General features: G+C 50.3%; 1 protein-coding gene across 1 annotated transcript in view; it reads right to left on the bottom strand.

The window, feature by feature from the left end:
- Positions 1-10336: 10336 nt before the first annotated feature.
- Positions 10337-19416, bottom strand: part of CNTNAP2 (contactin associated protein 2) — a 908805-nt gene continuing 899725 nt past the window's right edge. The window contains exons 23-24 of the mRNA XM_061996383.1: positions 11843-11914; positions 10337-10592 (exon numbers count right to left, since the gene is read on the bottom strand). Coding sequence (XP_061852367.1) covers positions 10393-10592; positions 11843-11914 — 272 coding nt within the window. The 3' untranslated portion in view covers positions 10337-10392. The remainder of the gene's footprint in view (positions 10593-11842; positions 11915-19416) is intronic.

Genomic DNA, 19416 nt, shown 5'->3' on the forward strand with positions numbered 1-19416 from the left:
ATTCAAGCATAACATAGCAAATGTAGCCATAAACCTGTAGACTAAGTGTCTATGACAGAGGAATCTCAGATACACTAATACTTCCCGATTAGGATTGTAAAGTTTTCTGTTACTATACACGTTTTTGTTTCAATAGGGCAACCACCATCTCCTGGTTATGCTTCCCGTGGGGAAATTGTGCTCAAGAAAGAAACCTGGGGACTGGAATAACTGCAAACAGACGAGGTCTTGGTTGCCCCTCCAGGAAATGGGACCAGCTTGGTAGGCACATCCCCCTGGGATTGGCTTTGGAGGGAAGGGGCGAGAGGCTGGATCTGCATTCCCTGGGACTTCCCTGGGCACGGGCTGCTCTGCAGCTGCAGCCACATCAGTAACAAAGCACAACTGTGCTTCTCCCTCTAACCAAGAGCCCAGGATATTGAGAGCTGGCCGGCCACTGGAGAAGCGTCACTCGGATGTGGCAGAGAGCACGTAAAAAACACAAGGAGTAAAAGAAAAGAGGCCGTGGAACCACCTGCCTCAGGAGCCACTGACAGCCTTGTCCTACTGCTGTGCTTGCCAATCTACTTCTGAACCCTCACCCCTGTCCTGGTCTCTGCTGACCCCTTTTCCTGCTCCTAACCCAGCTGCCGCTGGCTTGCCAAGCCAAGCTGAAGCAACAGCAGAAGCTCGCTAAGCTGGGAAACCCCCACAGCTTGCTAAAGAAACTGTTTGGAGGCCTTCACGCTGCTCAGCATCATGGGCTGTGCAAGGCAAGTCTTGCTGTGCAAGGAAGGTGTTGCTGTGCAAGGCAAGTGTTGCTGTGCAAGGAAGGTGTTGCTGTGCAAGGCAGGTGTTGCCGTGCAAGGCAAGTGTTGCTGTGCAATGCAGGTGTTGCTGTGCAAGGCAGGTGTTGCTGTGCAAGACAAGTGTTGCTGTGCAAGGCAGGTGTTGCTGTGCAAGGCAGGTGTTGCTGTGCAAGACAAGTGTTGCTGTGCAAGGCAGGCATTGCTCTGCTGCCTGCAATCCATCCCTCAAGGACTGGGCACCCAGTTCCTGCTTGAGCCCAAGATGTCCCTGCCAGAGAAGCAATGAGGGAAAGGAAAAACCAAAATAACAGGATACTGAGACAAAACCCAAATCCAAACCATGCAAACTATAGCTGAGAAACAAAAATGAAAGGGTAAGCCTGTACCCCACGCCTGCCTTGCAGGAGAGGCAGCTGGCTGCCTTCTGAACTGCAGAACCAGCCACTCCAGAGCTCCTAGAGAACAAGAGTTTGGCAATAATTACCATGCACAAAGGCCACTTATAAAACATCTCCATAAAAATATCTATTTCTCTCTATATCTCTATTTATACACATCAGGGAGAAGCTTCAGACTGAGCACATCCCACGCACCCCGTAGCGGGGGGAACGGGGGGGGATCTATTTAATCCCCGTGAGCCGAGTGCTGGGAGTCGGAGTTGGCATCCACACGTGGCATGAAGTCAGTGGGCTGCTCTGAACGGCCTGGGGGCTGCTGAGGAGCTGAAGCCTTTCAGGAACATGCCAAGCCACGGGTCAGGGGAACTCCCCGGCCTCGGGCTGCTCTGCACAAGGGGGGTTCAGGAGTGAAGGTATTTTATGTGGCGCTTGCCCAGCCCACAGATGGGTGTCCATGCAGTGAGGGGCAGAGGGAACGAAAGCACCCTCCTTGGCAGATCTGTGGCACGTCAGCTCCCTGTGCTTCAGAGAGCCCGTGGGAATCGGTGACTGGTCTCTGACCTGAAGTACCGGCAGCTTCACAAGACCAGCCCCAATGCTGGAGCTGCAGTGGGGCGAGCACAGGACCTCATGTACCACAGATACAGAAGCTGCACCTTTTTTCCCCTCTCTGAGATGCTGATCCAATGAAAACTCAAAGTTCCTCAAGAACCCGATGCCGAGAACTTCCTTGGATGTGCCGACAACCACAATGTGTAGGAGTGCTGACCTTGTCCCCATTGAGATGGACCTTTAGAACACCAAGAGACTAAAGCCACTGGAAGCCTCTATCATGTCACTGTGTCCTTTGGAGGCTGGCAGGGGCCACGTGCTCGTGCCACAGAAGCACAAGGGAAAGCGATGGCTGAGGGTTAACGCCAGCATCTCGTAGCTCTAAGGAAAAGAGAAGCTGGCTCTTGCTAGACATTTATTTTAGTACTGATGTCTCTTGGGAACATCTGAAACAAGAAAAAAAAAGTGAGCATGCTTAGAATCACAGAATGGTGGGGCTGGAAGGGACCTTTAGAGATCACCTGGTCCAACCCCCCTGCAGAACCAGGTCAACCTTAGTGCTTAATGGAATGATGAAGAGCAGCCACCTCATTTTCAGGCTCTCTGCCAGAGAACACTCTGATTTTGGAACAAATACAAACAAGGTCTAAAGTAACACTGCCAATGGCAGAAACCAAACTCTTACTGCTGGTCACTGAGTGCTATAAAGAGATAAAGCCCAGCTGCAAGGAGAACAGATGACAGGGATGCAGTGGCATACAACTCTCCCACTACACGCTTGAGGAAGGTGGTCAAAGTAGCCAGCAGTGCTGTGAAGCAGTATAAAGGTGGCAATGAAAGGTGATTAATGTGTCAGTGAGGGGAACATATCAAAGTCAGAGATGGGAAAACACGCCCAGAACAGTCAGCCAATTTCTTCCCATGCTGGAAGTGGTGGGCAGGGGCTTGGAAAGAGGAGACAATAGATGTGTTCAGGGATCTCACTCCTGTACCAGGAACTGCGTCACAAAAGGGACTTTACGTGGTGTTTCAGGGAGTGCAGCAAAGGGAATGGCTCTTCACGGCCTCACCCTGCTGCAGGAGCTTGTTTCAAGGACAAAGGTCTCGTTGGTGCAAGTCACACGAGAACGCTCTGCAGACAGACCTCGGCTTTGTAACAGAAACGAAATACAAGCAGCTGCTGCTCCAGCATCCAGTGCTTCATGTTGGCAAACCACGGGTTCACTGCTAAACACTTCCCCAGCGGAGATTTTGAAGCCAAAGTAGTGCAGGGCTTCTGGGAAGCTGGGGAATGGTGCCTTGGCTGCCACCCTCAGGCTCCTTCTGTGACATGCCAGCTGCAAGCATGAGCTCCTGCACTTCAGAGAAGAAACATCAGCATACCATGGCTACTGTGTCTTTATTCAGCCAAGTTTATTTATCTCACACACCTCCACAGGGGTCTGAAAAGACACTGACTTGATTGCTCCATTGCTAACCAAAGCTGTGACTACATGCAGGAGAGCTGCTGGGCTGGAAATCCTCCAGATGAAGCCTGCTGCCACCTGACGTGGGTCATCGGAAGGTACCGCTTCATGCCCGACTCAAAGAACTTGCTGACTTGCTCCAGTGACTCCTCCAGCCTGTTTTAGGAGCCTGTCGATAGCCCACCTCACTGAAAATGGGGTTGGAAGGGGGAAAAAAGGTGACTAGATAGGATGTTAGGTGATGTCATCCAGGCAAGGGCTGGACCAGACGGTCTTTTGAGGTCCCTTCTGACAGGGGGCTGTTCTGTAGGATGGGGGAAAGGGGACAACAGCCAGGGCCAGGCAGCAACACAGATGAGAACTGTCTCCTGGGCAAGGACAGATCAGCAGGTCGAGGCAGAGCATGGCATTTGTGATCCCGTGCTCTCCCAGCAGCAGCTTGCTTCAGTTCCATGCCTTCAGCTGTACCCTGGCACCAGCCTGCTTTAAAGCACGTGAAACACAGGAGAAGCTCAGGTGTTTTGGCCCAAAAGGCAATGCATGCAGGGTGCAGCACTATACCTGCCCCAAACTCCCTACCTGCACAGCAAGAAGGAACTCTGTCTGGTTCAGTTTGCTGTTCAGCACGATAAACGTTCCCTCAGGTGGTTTCTGCTACAGCCTTGCTCCAGTAATTCACTGTTCTCAGTTGTCAGAAAGTGGCATCTACCTGCCCTGACGTGGCTTTTCACTAGATAAGAACAACTTCTACCAGATTCTTGCTAGAATACAGAACACCAGCTGTTTAATATTATCTGTATACATCCCTCTGAGCTGTGATAACCAAAATGGTGACATGGAGGCAGCACCTGAGGAGGCAAGCATCTGTTATTCCCTGTTACACACCAAGCAAGCACAGTCACCCCTGGTAACACAAGTGCATGCACTTTTTGGTGCCCATTTTACCACCTTTGTGCTCATGGTAGAACAAAAGGCACTCTTACATTTCTTATTTAATCCAGATACTTTGCCATTAAGGAAGAACAGCAGTGGGAAGATGAAGCTGCATCACTGGAAGCTGCAGCACCACAGAAGGAACGGGCTACAACGTCTGCTACCTGATCCTGGGTATATCTGCAAGGGGTATGCTGAGCTCTTCTCACAGAAGCAGCTCTCCTTGTGCTCTATGGGGTAACTGCTCAACCTTCCTCGTGCTGGTTTGAAAATGGAAAGGTAGCCAAAGGAAACGCTTCTCTGGGAGAGAAACTGTTGACACCAAGCTTTTCTTTTTGACGTGGAGGGACTCAGGAACAAACAAAACCCCACTTCTCCATAAAGCAGTCACAAACCTTCCTTGCCAAGTCACTTTCCTTCCTGCTGCTTCAGCTGTTGGCATCACCAGGGTTTTGTGCTTCAAGAGTCTGCTTATACAGGAAAGTCAGGGCTGAAGAGGGTGCTAAAGGAACTGTGCAACAGCTTGTGAAATGTGTGTTTTGCTCCCAGGCCCATGTCTGCTCTCATCTGAGGCACCACATGTGCCCACCACTGCTGGGAAAAGCCTGAGCCTGCCTCCAAAACCACACTCTGGTTTCAGCAGTGATTTTTGCCAGCCCTGCAGAGTTGTGGCTGTGAAGCCAGGCTGGGATCTTACCCCCCAGCAACACAGCAGCAATCGCCCAAGAGCTGTAGCCAGGGCATCCCAAACAGCCTCAGACCCTGCTCTCTGTTGCAGCGTTACAAGTACCAGAAGGGCTTCAAACATGAACCCCAGCTCCCATCTCTGTTCTAGAGCTTTCCTAGAGGAATGCAGAAGACTCCTGTAGGAAATGTGATCCTCCTTCTGGGTGTTGCAACAGCTAGAACCAATGAACAGCTGAAATATGGTCATGAGGCATCGTGATGGGACTTTGCCTTTGTCACATGCCAAAGCCAGGGAAGGTCTTGGATGGGGCCAAGGCTCTGGCTGAGTGCTTAAGGCACTTCACAGAGTCCCCAGATGGTGGGGGCTGGAAGGGCTCTGCAAAGCTGCTGCAGCCCCAGCCCCTGCTAAAGCAGGTTCCCCTGGCTCAGGGTGCACAGGAACGTGTCCAGGTGGGTTTGGAAACCTTCCAAGGAGCCTCCACACCCTCCCTGGGCAGCCTGGGCCAGGGCTCCCTCACCTCAGCACCGAAGGACTTGCTCCTCCTGTGCCAGACGCACTGCCTGTGCTCCAGCCTGTGCCTGGTACCCCTTGTCATGTCACTGGCCACCACACACCAAACACTGGCCACATCTTCTCAACACTCATCCTTCAGGTACTTGTAAGTGTTGCTGAGGTGCCCCTGAGCTCAGGCTTCTCTTCTCCAGGCTGAACAGCCCCAGGGCTGCAGCCTTTCCTCCCCACACACGTTCCATCGCCCCAGCATCTTGGTGTCCCTGCCCTGGCCTCTCTGCAGCAGTTCTCTGTCCCTCTTGAGCTGGGGAGCCCAGAACTGGACACAGGACTCCAGCTGAGGCCTCACCAGGGCAGAGCAGAGGGGGAGCAGAACCTCCCTCGACCTGCTGCCCACACTTCTGATGCACTCTTCTTACCCACACCACAGACAGACAAACAGATGGGAATGAGCACAATTCCTTTGGCTCAGGTGGTTGCTGCCCTGACTCTTGTTTGCCCACATTCCCCACTGTCCCATGCAAGTGCACTGGAATGTTCTTCTACACAACACTTCACATGCAAGAACTTGTTGAAGCCTGATAAGGGAGTTTATTAAAACGAGCAGGCACAGGTCTGCTGAGCTGGGCACACATTTGTCTTAATGACTTCAGTAAGAGGCTCACGTTCAGCAAGGGAAGGGCAGAGTCACTGGCAGGGTGTCTCCTGTGAGGCTGCCAGTGCCACAGGACCTGCAGGGGCCAGGGGCAGCAGCACTGCTGGCAGACTGCCTGCTGCCCCCTGCAGAGGGAGCAGAGGGGGAGAAGCCTCACAAAAGCAATCCTTTCATTTCTGCGTGCTCTCAGACCCTCACTCCACTTCAACAGGCACAGATTTAAGCTGCCTGAGATTCTCCTCTCCACTGGGGCTGCCTGGTGCAGGAGGAATGTCCTCACACACCCCTCAGTCCTCCCTGCTCTTAGCACCCTCTCTTCTCACCTACAACTGAAGCCCCTTTTCTCATGTACTCTGGGTATTCCTTAAGGCATTTCCAGCTCCTGTCCTGGTACTAGAGACAGATACAATATAGACAAGGCTCAGAATTACAAACCACAAGCAAACAGCTGTCAGGGTAACCAAAACCATTCCAGATTGCTTTGGTTTTCACTTTTGTTATGTACCAATCTGGTTTCTAACAGAAGAGGACAGATTCACAGAAGACCTCGGGTGTGTGCACTTTGTCCTTTCCCTCTAGTTTATATGCTGTTGCTTTTAGAAGGCAAGGTTTCTGTTTCCTTTCTCTTGGATGGGTAATGAAATCCCACCCAGAGAACTGAGGTTCTGCTCTTCAGGAAGGACACCCTGTTGTGATCACCCTGCCTGCTGGAACGTGAAACCCTTCCAGGGAGAAACCATGTCACCAGCTATTGCACGTCAGACAGAGGCAGCTTCACGATCCAACAGATACCCTGGCAGTCAGATGCATCTGCCATTAAAGGACACAGTTTTCATTGGAATGGAACTGTTTGCTAGGCTCTCACACTGAGTTCTGAGTGCTACAATAAGCCTGTGCAAGTACACCACTGCTTTGGCAGTCTTACTGACACCTTTGTGCTGACCCTCCTTCCCCAGGCATCACGGTACCAAGGTGCTGACATACCTCAGGAGTGGGAACTGCTGGGAAAGAGACACAAAAGGTAATGTTTGAGACCAGGAAAACACAAAGCAGAAATGCTGCAGTCAGTGCTAACCACCACTATTTAAGACACCCGGGTTTTGTGCCAGATGAAGCAGTGTCAAAGACCCAACTCGCAGCTGCCAGGCTGCATTGTGGGCTTCCCCTCCAGCCTGGGTTCACGTCCAAACGACTTCCCCACTGGTTTTGGCTCTTTGGAGCTCCACAAGTCACTCACTAGCTGGTTGTCTGCCTGTGCTGGAAACTAGACCCCCACACACTGCTTATGGTGTTACGGGATGGGATGCTCCAATTCCTCAGCTGGTCCACAAAGGTACGTTGTCCTGCACAGGTCAAATAGGGGAAGTGGCTAAGAAGAGGTGATAAAAGGCTCATTGCTTTAATATTCTTTGGAGAAAGTGCAGGGTTTTACAAAAGCAGGAGCCACTCTCCCCTCCAGCAGGTTTTTCCCACCACAGACAGCACCTGCTCAACCTCGACTTCGGGCACACTGCAGAGAAGGAGGCTCTGGATGTCGTTTCAAGCTTCAGTAACAGGCTGCAGGAAGGAAGAGGAGGAAATGAAGCCTTCTGAGAAAAAGATCCTCTGAATAGACACGGTGCTAGCAAAACACACCAGCTGCTTCTCTGCTCCTGCCTGGCTGCTGGGCTGCAGAGTGGCCTGTAGTTACACACCCACCCTTCTCAACAAAGAAATACGAGGCAGGAATTCACCTGCAGTCACCCAATGCCTATGCAGAGACCAGCTGCTAGTCTACAGCAGCACACCTAAGGTCCAGCTTAAGAAGAAACAAGAACTGGAATCAGCTGAAGAGTTTCTAGAGTGAGTGTACTGTGAAAATAAAGACAAGCTTGAAGAGCATGGACACTGCACCAGAGCACTGATGAGCTTGATGAAGAGGCCCACGGTGAGAGCTGCAGCTGCTTACCAACTGCACTGCAGAAAGGAAAAACCTGTTTGTTTCAGATGTGAGGTGCTAATTTACATTCAGCTATTGCTTGTGCAGTGCTCCAAGGCTGTTTTCCAGAAACTCTTGCTTACAGGGTCCCTGGCTTCATCACAGACTCACGTGGGACAGAGGCCACTGGAAGCGATGCCACCCCTCGGCAGCTCAGAGGTGCAGGGCAGGGTGCTTCCAGAGTGGACTAAACCAGCACTGGAACCAAATGAAACAGAAAACACCACAGAAAAGAGAATGCCTTTTCAAAGACACCTGTGATTGCTACATATTTGTCTGAATTAGTGGTGCAGGTTAGCCCCATCCCACGCTGATACTCTGCAGGGGCTGGAGACTTACCTTACACCCAGGGCTAAACAAGGGTAAGGAGTCATCTGGTCGATTCAACACAAGAGAGGGAGACGTTGATACTGGAGGCGAGGCAAAAGACTGCAGAGCACGAGCAACAGAGGTGATTTTTATGCCCACCTGAACCCCTCTGCCACATAATGGTACCTGAGATACAGCCTTTTGTTTTGAAACTGGCAACCTTTTTGGTATGCCCATTCCAGACCTAGAACCAGAAGAAATCAATGGACCTGACTTGCTCTGATATCTCTGTTCTGTGAACCCAAGAGAGGACTTCAGGCTACTGTCCTTAAACCCCAAACTATCAGGCCTTGTCTGTCTGACAAACTCTGCTTATGAAGTTCTTGTCTGATATTTTCCTTCCTCTCTGTGATCTTCCTTGCTCATTTTAAAGCATCGACTAGAATAAGGCAAGACACAATCCAAAAGATAAGGAAACTGAAGATGCCAGCAGTGGCAGACTGCAGGTCTGGGGCAAAGAGACTTCACTCTTGTGTAGAAAGACAGATGGGATCTGTGCAAGCTAAACCCAGCAATACTAAAGATAAAGCAAATTTAGGACTGCCATGAGCATAAACACTTTCAAAGGGAAAGTCTCAGTACTGTTCCTGTTCTTACAGCACACAGCAAATGCCCTGCAATGCATTCAGTCCTTCAGTTCCACTGCAAAACCTGCCCACTGAGGCCTTAAATTCCTGTCAAATCAGAGCAGTGGAGCAGCTTGCTCCTCTATAGAGGGCAAGCCAAAGTTGTGTTATTGCCACCAAAGGACAGAAGGGCTCCAGGCTGCCCCTTTCCTACAAGCTGTCTGCCTGCCTCACAGCCTACCCCTGCCCTGGCCCCAGAGGGAACGTGGTGTGCAATGGTGCCCTTGGCACTGGCCTTGTTCTTCTCAAAAAGGCCTTACAAAGACAGAAAGTCAGGCAAATCTCAGCACTGAACAGTAACTCTGTGCTGTGTGCTCCTCATGTGCTCTCGGGGCAGTTTCCAACCTCCTTCAGCTCACCTTCACGCTCCCGTGCAAAAGGATGTAAAGAACAAATTGCTCTGCTAGGGTTGTTAAAAACCCCTCTTCTGTGAAGCCCATGGCTTCAAACACATTGACTGGAGCTGTGCTAATACTTCTGTGACAGCCCATAAAGAAACAGAAGCAAACAAAGCCTGTCTCCAATTCCCTTCCACAACACCTATGCCCTACGTACAGCGTATGCCAGGCAGAGCTGAGACCGGCTCGTGCCTCAGGTCACCAGTGCCACAGCCAAAGACACAACAACAGGCTGGACACACAGCACCATCCTCCCTCAAGGATCAAGAAAATCACCATCATTACCCCCTCCCCCCCAAAGCTTCCTGTGCTTTACATGACCATCCTCTCTGGTAGCAGTAGGAATAACAGCATTTGTATGTTGCTGATGAGAAACTGTATGAACCCAATAAAGTGCCTGGGCCAAGAAGATGGATCCTGCCAGGGCTGGCACGGGCCTCTGGCGTGTTGGAAACCCGGTGTGGAAGATTAGCAGTGCTCCTCAAACTCCCCCAGTCCCACTCCTAACCCCCAGTCCAAGGTGACGTGGCCAAGGTGTGGGGACGTGGCCGGCTGGGAAGGAAGGTCTGCTGCTTGTTCTCAGGAACAGATGTTCTCAGGACCCAAGTTTTACACAGCTTTTAAAGAAAAACATGTCCAAGCCAGCCCTGTTTCTTGCTGCAGGCAGCCAGAACACCTCTGGGAACACACAGGGGAACACACAGGGGTCGCTGCCAGCTCCGGCCGGCGCCCACGCTGCGCCACGGCTCGTTGTGCGGCGGTTTGGGTAAGGACGGGGCAATTTGCTGTCAAAGAAATAGCAAAAGCTTTTGTTTTTTTTCCCCTTTAAATGCTTGGGGTATCCTTTCCTCTCCTCCAGTCCCAGTGGCATTTTCCTCTCGGCTTTGCTCCTCCAGTTGTGCTGACCTCTTTAACCGTACATGTGCTCAAGCGTCCGACGCAGAGTGTTCTCTCCCCGCTGCAAGAGTCATCCCAGTCCTCCCCCCCCGGCCCAGCTCCTACCCCACACCCCAGGCCCCGGCCCCAGGGCCTTAGATAAGCCATTCCTTCTTGCTCTCGTCGATGGTCTCCGTGAAGTTGGGGTCATTGTTCATGATGGCGGCGTCGGCGCTCTCGGCCGACTCGGCCCCCTTGGCCTCGTTGGTGTGGTAGGTTCCTTTGTGGCGGAACATGTAGCGGATGAGGAACACCAAGGTGCAGAGGATGGTGAAGATCACCACTGCGATGACCCCTGCATGGAGAGGGAAAGAAAAGATGCCACAGCGAGGTGAACACCCACAGGCTGTGACGTGGAGCCCACCCCGAGCCACCGGGCAGTTAAACGTCACTGCAGTCGCTCCGTTTCCACTCTTCTCCTATTTGCATCTACACAGAACCTCACTCAGGGGAGTCTGGGACTAAACTTCAACGTTCCAGCCTGCTTAGAGAGGCTGACTACAGGGCAGAAGGTGCTGAGGGCTCCTAAAGCGTGAGGGTGAGACAGTGACGTGGTACAGCCCGGGCAGCTCTCTGAGGATGGAGTCACTGATGGACGTGTCCCAGTCACAGCCCCTCACAGCATGTCCTTGAGAACTGGCTTGGATCACTGCTGGCTCACTCCACCACCAGGCCCTGGCTCCACTTAGTTACAGATAAAACTGCTTTTCACCACATCTGTCCTGAACTGCTCCCCCTGCAACGGCCTCTTTGGGGTTCAGTCTCACAAGTCTCACCCTCTCAGGTGCACGTAACCATGTGTTAAAACAGCACTGCTCCTTCTTTGGCCCTTCTCTACAGCCACAAGGATCTCCCAGCAGGAAGACTTGATGAAATCCTCAGGTTAAAAAGCCCCCTGTCATCAGGCAGAGTTCTGTTAGGCCACTGTTGTTGACTGATGCTCTTGGGGAGCAGCCTGGCTTTCCCTGAGCAATGACCTTCCAGGTTTCAGAGGACCAATGAAAAGCTTTTAGTAGCAATAAATATATAAACTAAAAAGGAAGAATAATGTAGCCAATAAAAACCAAAGCAACCAATGGTAATGCAAGTTCCAGTTCTGCTATTGCTGAACATCACCTGTCACACTGAATGGCACATCAGTTACAGCAGGAACGCAGCAGGATCACAAGGGACTGCTGTCACGGGTGGAGCAAACAGTGTCTGACAGGTTCATGTTGAAGCTGCTGTTACTGGCAAAGTGTCCTTGCCATTTCCTACAGACCAACTGCTCTGTTAAGGTGACCACTGCAAAGCTGCCCCCCACATGGATGCTCACTATGTGGATTATGGATATCAGCATTTTGAGTCAGTTAAACTGGATCTGAGGGGACAAACCAAGTGAGAAGCAATCACTCCTTGCACTAGGGCCACGCAGACCTCTAGCCAACTTTGTTCAGGTGGTGTTGTTCCCACACAGTCAGCTCTAAGCAAATAACTTGATAGTTATTTGTTGCCAAGTCTCAGAGCCGTCCTGCAGAGTACCTTAGAGAAGCAGAGCTCCCTTACCTCCGATGATTGCAGAGTTCCTGTTGACTCCATCTCCTAGAGCTTGCCCATTGTATGGGAAATCAGCGCTGGCTGTAAAGAGGGAATGAAAGATTCAGGTTGTGACAGCAGTGAAACACCACAAAGCAGTTCTGAAATACATACAACCTCCTCAGATACAACTGAGAGACAGCTGTGATCCCTGGATATGTATCTAAAGGAGAGGAGATCTCTTACTGGGAGCTAATTTCTCAGAACTTCTCGCTTCCTCCTGACAAAAATGAAAGTGAAATAAAGGAGAACTCTTGGTAAGCCCTGCTGTTACCATAGGAGCTCCTTTATTGCTCTACTGACATGAATTCAGTACGTTTCTTTAGCACAGAACCAAAGAAAAGCCTTTCTTTCAAAAGCCTGTGATCACACACACTCTTAAGTGAGGGTTTTGCTTCTGTCACTGCTATCCAGCAAAAGCTTCGGGAGTTTCCAGGGTTTGGTGACTGCCACTGGGTACAACTGCAGGCTCTTTGAAAGACAACCAGCCAGCCCAAGGTAAGCAGGGGCTGCATTTGCTGCTGCTCAGGGCAGGGAGGGGAGAGCCTCCAGCAGACAGATGGAGACGAGACACACACTGAAGAATCAGGACAGGTTTAAAGCACAATTTGGATGGTAACCTTGGCTTTAACCTCCAGAAAATATCACAGAGGCTTCCCCAAGCTAGTCTCATCAACTCAACCCAGCAGGTCAGAAATAGCAAGTAGCCACTGCAGTGCCCAAGCAAGCCCAGGGACCGGGGGACTGAGGGGCTGCAACTGCTCCTCTCTGCCACTGGGCTGTGGTGTTGATTTTGAAACCTTGATAAAAGAATTTAACTGGAGACAGTGGAAGCAACCAAGGGTATGAATCACATGGTGATTCAGTGTGTAAAACTCAGCTGCATTTTCCTTGCTTGATGGATTAGGTGATACTGAAGTCCTCGGGTGCCTGTAGAGGCCAGTGATGCATTCATCACACCTCAGAGGTGGCCAAGGGAACCCAACTGGCTTTCTGTTAGCATGGGCTAAAAGCCTCAATAAAGTTCCTTTTGTATCCTGAGGCAGCTGCACAAGAGGATGAATGGCTTCAGCTTGCCATGTGGCCTGAGCCGGGGCTGGGGCTAGAGGAGCCTTCTGTGTGCCTGCTCTGGGGGGAGAGGGGAACCACTTGTGTGCTGGGCAGAGCTTTTTGGCTGGCAGCCCTTGGGACAAACAGGAGAGTGTTTCCCAGGGCTCAGTGGAGGGGAATGGCCAGAAGTTTGTGCCAGCAGTGCCATTGACATGTGTTGGTGCTCTGGCTTTAGAAAACAGCATTTCTGCACCTCTCTGAGACAAACCAGCTCAAAAAGATAAACAATGATTCCATATCCGTGGATTTTGCTCCAAAGGAGAACCTTGCTGTGCAGCACTACGAATGTTTCCTACAGAGACATTCTGGCACAGGCTCCCTCCTATTACCCCTGCAGTAGCTACACTATTTCTGGTAGAAGCCAGGATGTCACCAGCCCCCTTTGCCACCTGGGCAGGCTGCTGGCTCATGTTGGCTCATGTTGAGCTGCTGGCACCAACTCCCTCAAGGGCCTTCCCCTCCCAGCAGATTCCACACACTCATTGTTCACGTAAGTATGAACTAGAGAAGCAAGTGGAACAACTGGATCTGGTGATCTCAAGGTAGTTAGAAGCCCCAGCAGCCAAGACATTGATTAAAAGTAGAACCTTGAGAGAAGGAAAACAAAAGCAAAGACATGAACTGCAACTCCTTTTCCCCAATCCTGTTTTGCAGCCAGGCATCCAAGAACTGAGCTCACAAAGAGAGCAAAGCCTCACCAGCACTGCAGGGTTTTGGGGAAGTGTTGGCACTGGGTCCATTCAGGACTCTGTTTCTCCACAGCCCCGTGACACAGAGGGAAGGCAAAGCAGGCAAAGCAGGCTCTCTGGCTGCCTTGTGTCAGACGGTGTCAGCTCTGTCAGCCAGGTGAGGCTCTACTGCTTTGGTTTGAAATTACAGAGCTCTCCTTATTAGAGACTGTAAGTACAGACACTAATTCTCCTTCCTGAAGGGACTGGATTACAAGAGGAACTCTGAACAAGCACAGAAATGACTGAGCTGAAGCAAACAGCTGCATGACACTGCCCGACAGCAAAGGCGAGCGGCACAGCCCGGAGGCTCCCGTCGCCCTTCTCTTGCTCATCCTGCTCCCCTGGCCATCCCTCTCCTGAGCCAGTGACTCCTACTTCTCCAGGCTGAAAACACAGAGAGGAGGAAAACTACCCCTACTCCTGCTGTTCTAGGCATTTGAGAGCAGATTGAGAGGGAGGGCTGTTCAATACTAAACTCTGTTAAACAGAGAGTTCGTTTGAAGTCCCAGTGACCCAAAAATGAAACAGAATTTGGTTGAGGTTTAATATTAATAATAATCAATTTAATACTAAACACTTCCAAGCCCAAAAAAACCCCAAACTGCCCACACTTCCCCAAGCAATGCCACAAAGATATTGTGGACCATACAGTCTGTAAAAGATCATTTTCCTTCTATGTGGGGTCAATCACCGCTCCCTGAGCTTTCAGTGATGCCAGAAGCAATCATTTGTTTTGGCTACAGGTACTGGGCAAAGCACACCCACAGAGCAGTTCTAAGGCTGAGGAAAAATCAGGGCTTTTCACTTCAACAATGTCATCACCTTCTCTCTGTCACCAATAATGCAAACATCAAACATTGAGAGTATCAACACTGGATCCAAATCCACCAATTCCTTCAGTCCTTTGCAACCTTTCCTGCCTCTGAGGAATGGGGAGGAAACAAAACCAGACAAAGCCCCTTCATAAACGACACACAAAGAAATCCTCCAATGCATTTAGTGCTATTCAGAGCAAGTATTTAAACCAGGTGTTGTCAGGGGCTGCTCTAGCAAAACCATTTTGAAGGGTGGCCTTTTTTCTTCCTCCCCTAACAATCCTGCATGGAACCTGCAGTGCTTTGACTGACAGCTGCTGCTGAGTTCTGCTGACAGAGGGATGCACAACGTGCTTCCCCATTTTTGGTCTGGAGGCTCTGTGTCTTTTTATTCCATTGTGAAATGAGTGTGAATTTAAAAGCCCTCCAAAAGGATGGCTTAATAGAAGCCCCGTCCCCTGAACATTGTCCTGCTGCCTGCCAATGCCTGGGACAGTGTGGGGATTAGAGAAGAAAGAGCTGTTGGATGTTTCTGTTAAGAAAAGCTTGAATTCTGGAAGGAACAATGAACAATGGCAGTGTTGGGGGAAAAATTCACTCAGCACTCCCTAGTCAATGAACTCAGACAGTGCAGATGCTCAAGTCTGGGCACAACACTATCCGTCTGAATCGGCCGTGTTAGCCCTTTAATTTCCTCCTGCAGGCCAACCCTGCTGTCCCTGCTCTTCAGGAGAGGAGGAGATGGGGTTTTATTGAATGGCTTGCTGCCAGACAGCAGCATGATATTCTTTCTTTTCAGTCTTACACAGCAATCTTCCTAGCAAAGGCACAGAAAAGCCTTATTAGGAGACCCATCTGTGCAACCTCAGCTCTCCCAAATCAGACCTGGATGAAACAGCAAAGAGGGAAAAGTTCCTGCCCTGCCTGTTGGAATGGGTGAGGTGCTTCTGCCCTGCGTCCCTTCCCCCTTCCACAGTCATTTCCCAATAGTGTGCTTTACACCTTCTTTTGCACACAAGCCAGGAACTGCACAAAGTCACAGGAAGGCAAGAGGGAAGCACTTTTTAAGTCTAGTAACTAGTGCTTGAGTGCTGCAGGGTTTTATTCCTTATTTTCCTGTGTCACCTGATGTAGACCAACCTGCTTTAGCAGGGGCTTGGGCTGGAGGAGCTCTGCAGGGCCCTTCTCACCCCCAGCATCGGGGATTCTGGGGTTCTGAAAGGAGAGCAGACACTGAGGATCACTTTTGGATGGTGATTACCTGCACTCTGAACTTCAGTAAGCTCTGTCTCAGCAGCAATATTTGGAACCATTTGCTCTGCCAAATCTCCAGCTGATCTGGAGCACATGAGAGCATCCTCATCCATCAGAGCCCTAAACTCACCTGGCAGCTACATCTGCCCCACATTGTCTCTCACTGTGACTCCAGACAAGCAGTGCCAGTGTATTAGTGATGCTGGCCTAAGCTATAGCTTCATGAACATTTGATGAGCAGTCCTTACATTTCACCTGTTAAGGAAGGCAAACAAACGCTTCCTCTTATAATGAATGTAGAATACAAAATGCTTCGGTGCTCTCAGAGGAACAGCAGCGTTAAGTGCTGGCCAAAGCCGAGCTGGGTATAGCTAAACACTCATTATGGGCCCACAGGGAATACCTGAAGGAAACAGCAAAATCCAACCCAAGGAAGAACACCACCACAGAAGCCTGTAAACTCCTGCCAGCCAGGAAAATGGAGGAGAAATACACCACAAACTGTATTGATTGAGGTTATGGGAAGAAAGGGCTTCTCACAGTCAGGATGTGAACAAAGATCAGGTTCTGCACTTTCAGTGTTCAGACACATAAGAAACAGAGAGGCTTGGACTGGGGATGAGGCATGGGTCAGACTGGAGAGGTTACATCTAAGCCTTTCACTGCTCTCATGCCCTGACTGTCACTTAGCATCTCTGACACAGGACATGAAGTGCTTTTTGGCCTAAGGAATAATAAGGCAGTCATGAACTGCTCAGGCATCTACGTGCTCCCTTCTCTGCTCTCTGCTTTCCCTCATATTATGCCATCCCTGTGTTCCCTGCTGAAGCTTGTACTTGTGGAAAAATGATAGTCTTTGCTGAGGATGGCAAACAATCTCTGTTTTTGATATTACCACCTCCCTGTCTGGAGGTTAGGGATCAGCATTAACATTCCACTCGCTGCCTCAGACACAGCTACAGCACCAGTCTCTCAAGGAGCGGCAGCAGAACTCACAAGCTTGGCAGTCTGTCAGCTGTCTGACACACTAGACAGAGTGTCACAAATTTCACACTGGAATCAAATATTCTTAAAGATGAGAGGAAGCCATGCATAATTGTGAGAAGGAGCTAGATGAGGCTGAGGGAGGCATTTTAATTCCCAGTCAATAGAGAGATTTACAGTAACTCAAGCACCGTAATTAAGCCCTTCAAGGATGAAGCACTGATTGTGCCAAGCCTCAGACAGATGCTCTTCCTATTTAGCTGCTTGATGGGGAGGAGAAAAATAGAAACTGTTGCATCTCAGTGTTTACCACTTACCCCCTTGCCTGCAGGAAACACACAGTGCTTAGAGACTGAGCTCTGTGCTTCTGCTCGACTTAATCCCCGGCTGCCTGGAAGAAAAAGCCACCTTCCTGTTTGCAAACAGGCCAAGGCCATGGACTACTGAGGCAACATTGACACTGGGAGACTGAGATGAACGCTGGTTGCTCCCAGCAGAGGAGGCTTGCTAACAGAAGCTGGCAGAGCGGCAATCTGTTGGCCTGCAGGGCAGGCTGCAAAGGCATCTTTGCCTCTTTCACATGCAGCATCAACATTAAGCTAGCTTGCTGGCAGGCAGAGAGCCTCCTCATCTTTATGAGCTGTGTCAGTTGAAAGAAACCAATCACCTTGAGTGATCAATAGCTTCAAAGAGAGAATCTGGCATCACGCTCTGTTGGCAGTACAGGTAATGAATCCTGTTTGCTACACCTGGAAAAGGAGTGACATTTTATTCTACCAGCTGCCTTCACATCCACTTCTACCATTGCCAACACCCAGGAGATCAAACTCACACACCTAAGGCTGTATCAGGACCAGACCCACCTCCTGTGTCCCTCCTGCCCGGACTCACTTGACTTTAACCCTCCTGCTGCTGGATTCACTGATGTGTGCAGGACCCTTTCAATGCTGTGTTTGTAACCTAAGAGCATTTTGAGGGCTGAATTGCTGCTCCCCAGCAGTGACTGACACTGTCTCTCAGGCCAGAAATTGACTGCTACCTTGTCCTTGACAATGGTAATTAACTGGCTGACCAGGTGAGCACAGATGAAATGGCTGGTATTTGGCCCTGCCACTCTCTTTCTCCTGCCATCACTTGTTACAGGAAGAGGGATGAATTTGTACTATTGAATCTGGGAGTTGTGGTTGACAGGTTTAGCAAACTGACCACGAGCAGCAACATGTTCACATGGGCAAGAGGCCAAAGGCAGCTAGGGGGCATGAAGAGTGTGGGCAACAGGGCAAGGGGGGTTCTGCTGTCCCTCTGCTCTGCCCTGCTGAGGCCTCAGCTGGAGTCCTGTGTCCAGTTCTGGGCTCCTCAGCTCAAGAGAGACAGGGAACTGCTGGAGAGAGGCCAGTGCAGGGACATCAAGATGCTGAGGGGATGGAACATGTGTGTGAGGAGGAAAGGCTGCAGCCTTGGGGCTGTTTAGCCTGGAGAAGAGAAGGCTGAGCTCAGGGGCACCTCAGCAACACTTACAAGTACCTGAAGGATGAGTGTTGAGAAGATGGGGCCAGTGTTTGGTGTGTGGTGGCCAGTGACAGGACAAGGGGTACCAGGCACAGGCTGGAGCACAGGCAGTGCCTCTGGCACAGGAGGAGCAAGTCCTTTGGTGCTGAGGGGAGGGAGCCCTGGCCCAGGCTGCCCAGGGAGGCTGTGGAGGCTCCTTCTCGGGAGGTTTCCAACCCCACCTGGACACGTTGCTGTGCCCCTGAGCCAGGGGAAGCTGCTTTAGCAGAGGCTGGGACTGCAGCAGCTCTGCAGGGCCCTTCCAACCCCACCATTTGGGGATTGTGGGATTCTGTAACAAAAAGTGAGTTAATCCTGTGGGAAACTGTTTTAACCTTGATGACTGCAGTGCCTGTCTTCATACAATGCTTTTGCCTGACACACTCAATATAGGTTTCAAAGTAAGCTGTTGATTGCTAAAGGGCAAGGCCTTTCACCTTCTACAGAAAGTAAGAGTTTTTATGGTTTAAATATGTAGGGTCAGGTAAAAAGTCACACCTCTTAGATAAATGCTGCAGATGTAGCTTTTAATCCTGCTCCATTTAATTCTTGATGTGCTGAAGTTAATATGGGTTTAACTAAATCCCACATCAAATACTCTACATGCCATTCTCTTCATACTCAGAGTAAATACATCTACGTAGTGCCCTGGCAGCTCAGAGGTGTTTGAGCACAGTTTGCCAACTGCTCTATGTACCTTTTCTCTTCTGCCCTCTCTGACTTTTACTAAGTTTGAGACTGGGTAGCTTGCCAAGCTGAAGCACACTGCACCTACAATGGAGACCTACATACATGTTTTAGGTTTCTTTCATCCTTTTCATAGAAATAAGAACACTTTGGAAGTGCAACTTCAGTAGCAGACACCCATAAGTGAACAACCCCACCCCAACCACATGCATCCTTTGACTTTAGGTTCAAGGCATCTCAGGTGTGGGAGGTTATTTACTACAAGAATAATAATCTGTCTGGGCCTTGGCTTGCCTCTCTACAACGAGGAAGGTGTCAGTAATCACTGGCATTCCTCTTGGCTAATTTCAACTGAGAGATATTACAAGCCCTTTCTTCTCTTACATATGCTAAAGTAACAGATATTAAAATGCAT

The sequence above is a fragment of the Colius striatus genome, chromosome 5, assembly GCF_028858725.1.
Source record: "Colius striatus isolate bColStr4 chromosome 5, bColStr4.1.hap1, whole genome shotgun sequence".
NCBI lineage: Eukaryota > Metazoa > Chordata > Aves > Coliiformes > Coliidae > Colius > Colius striatus.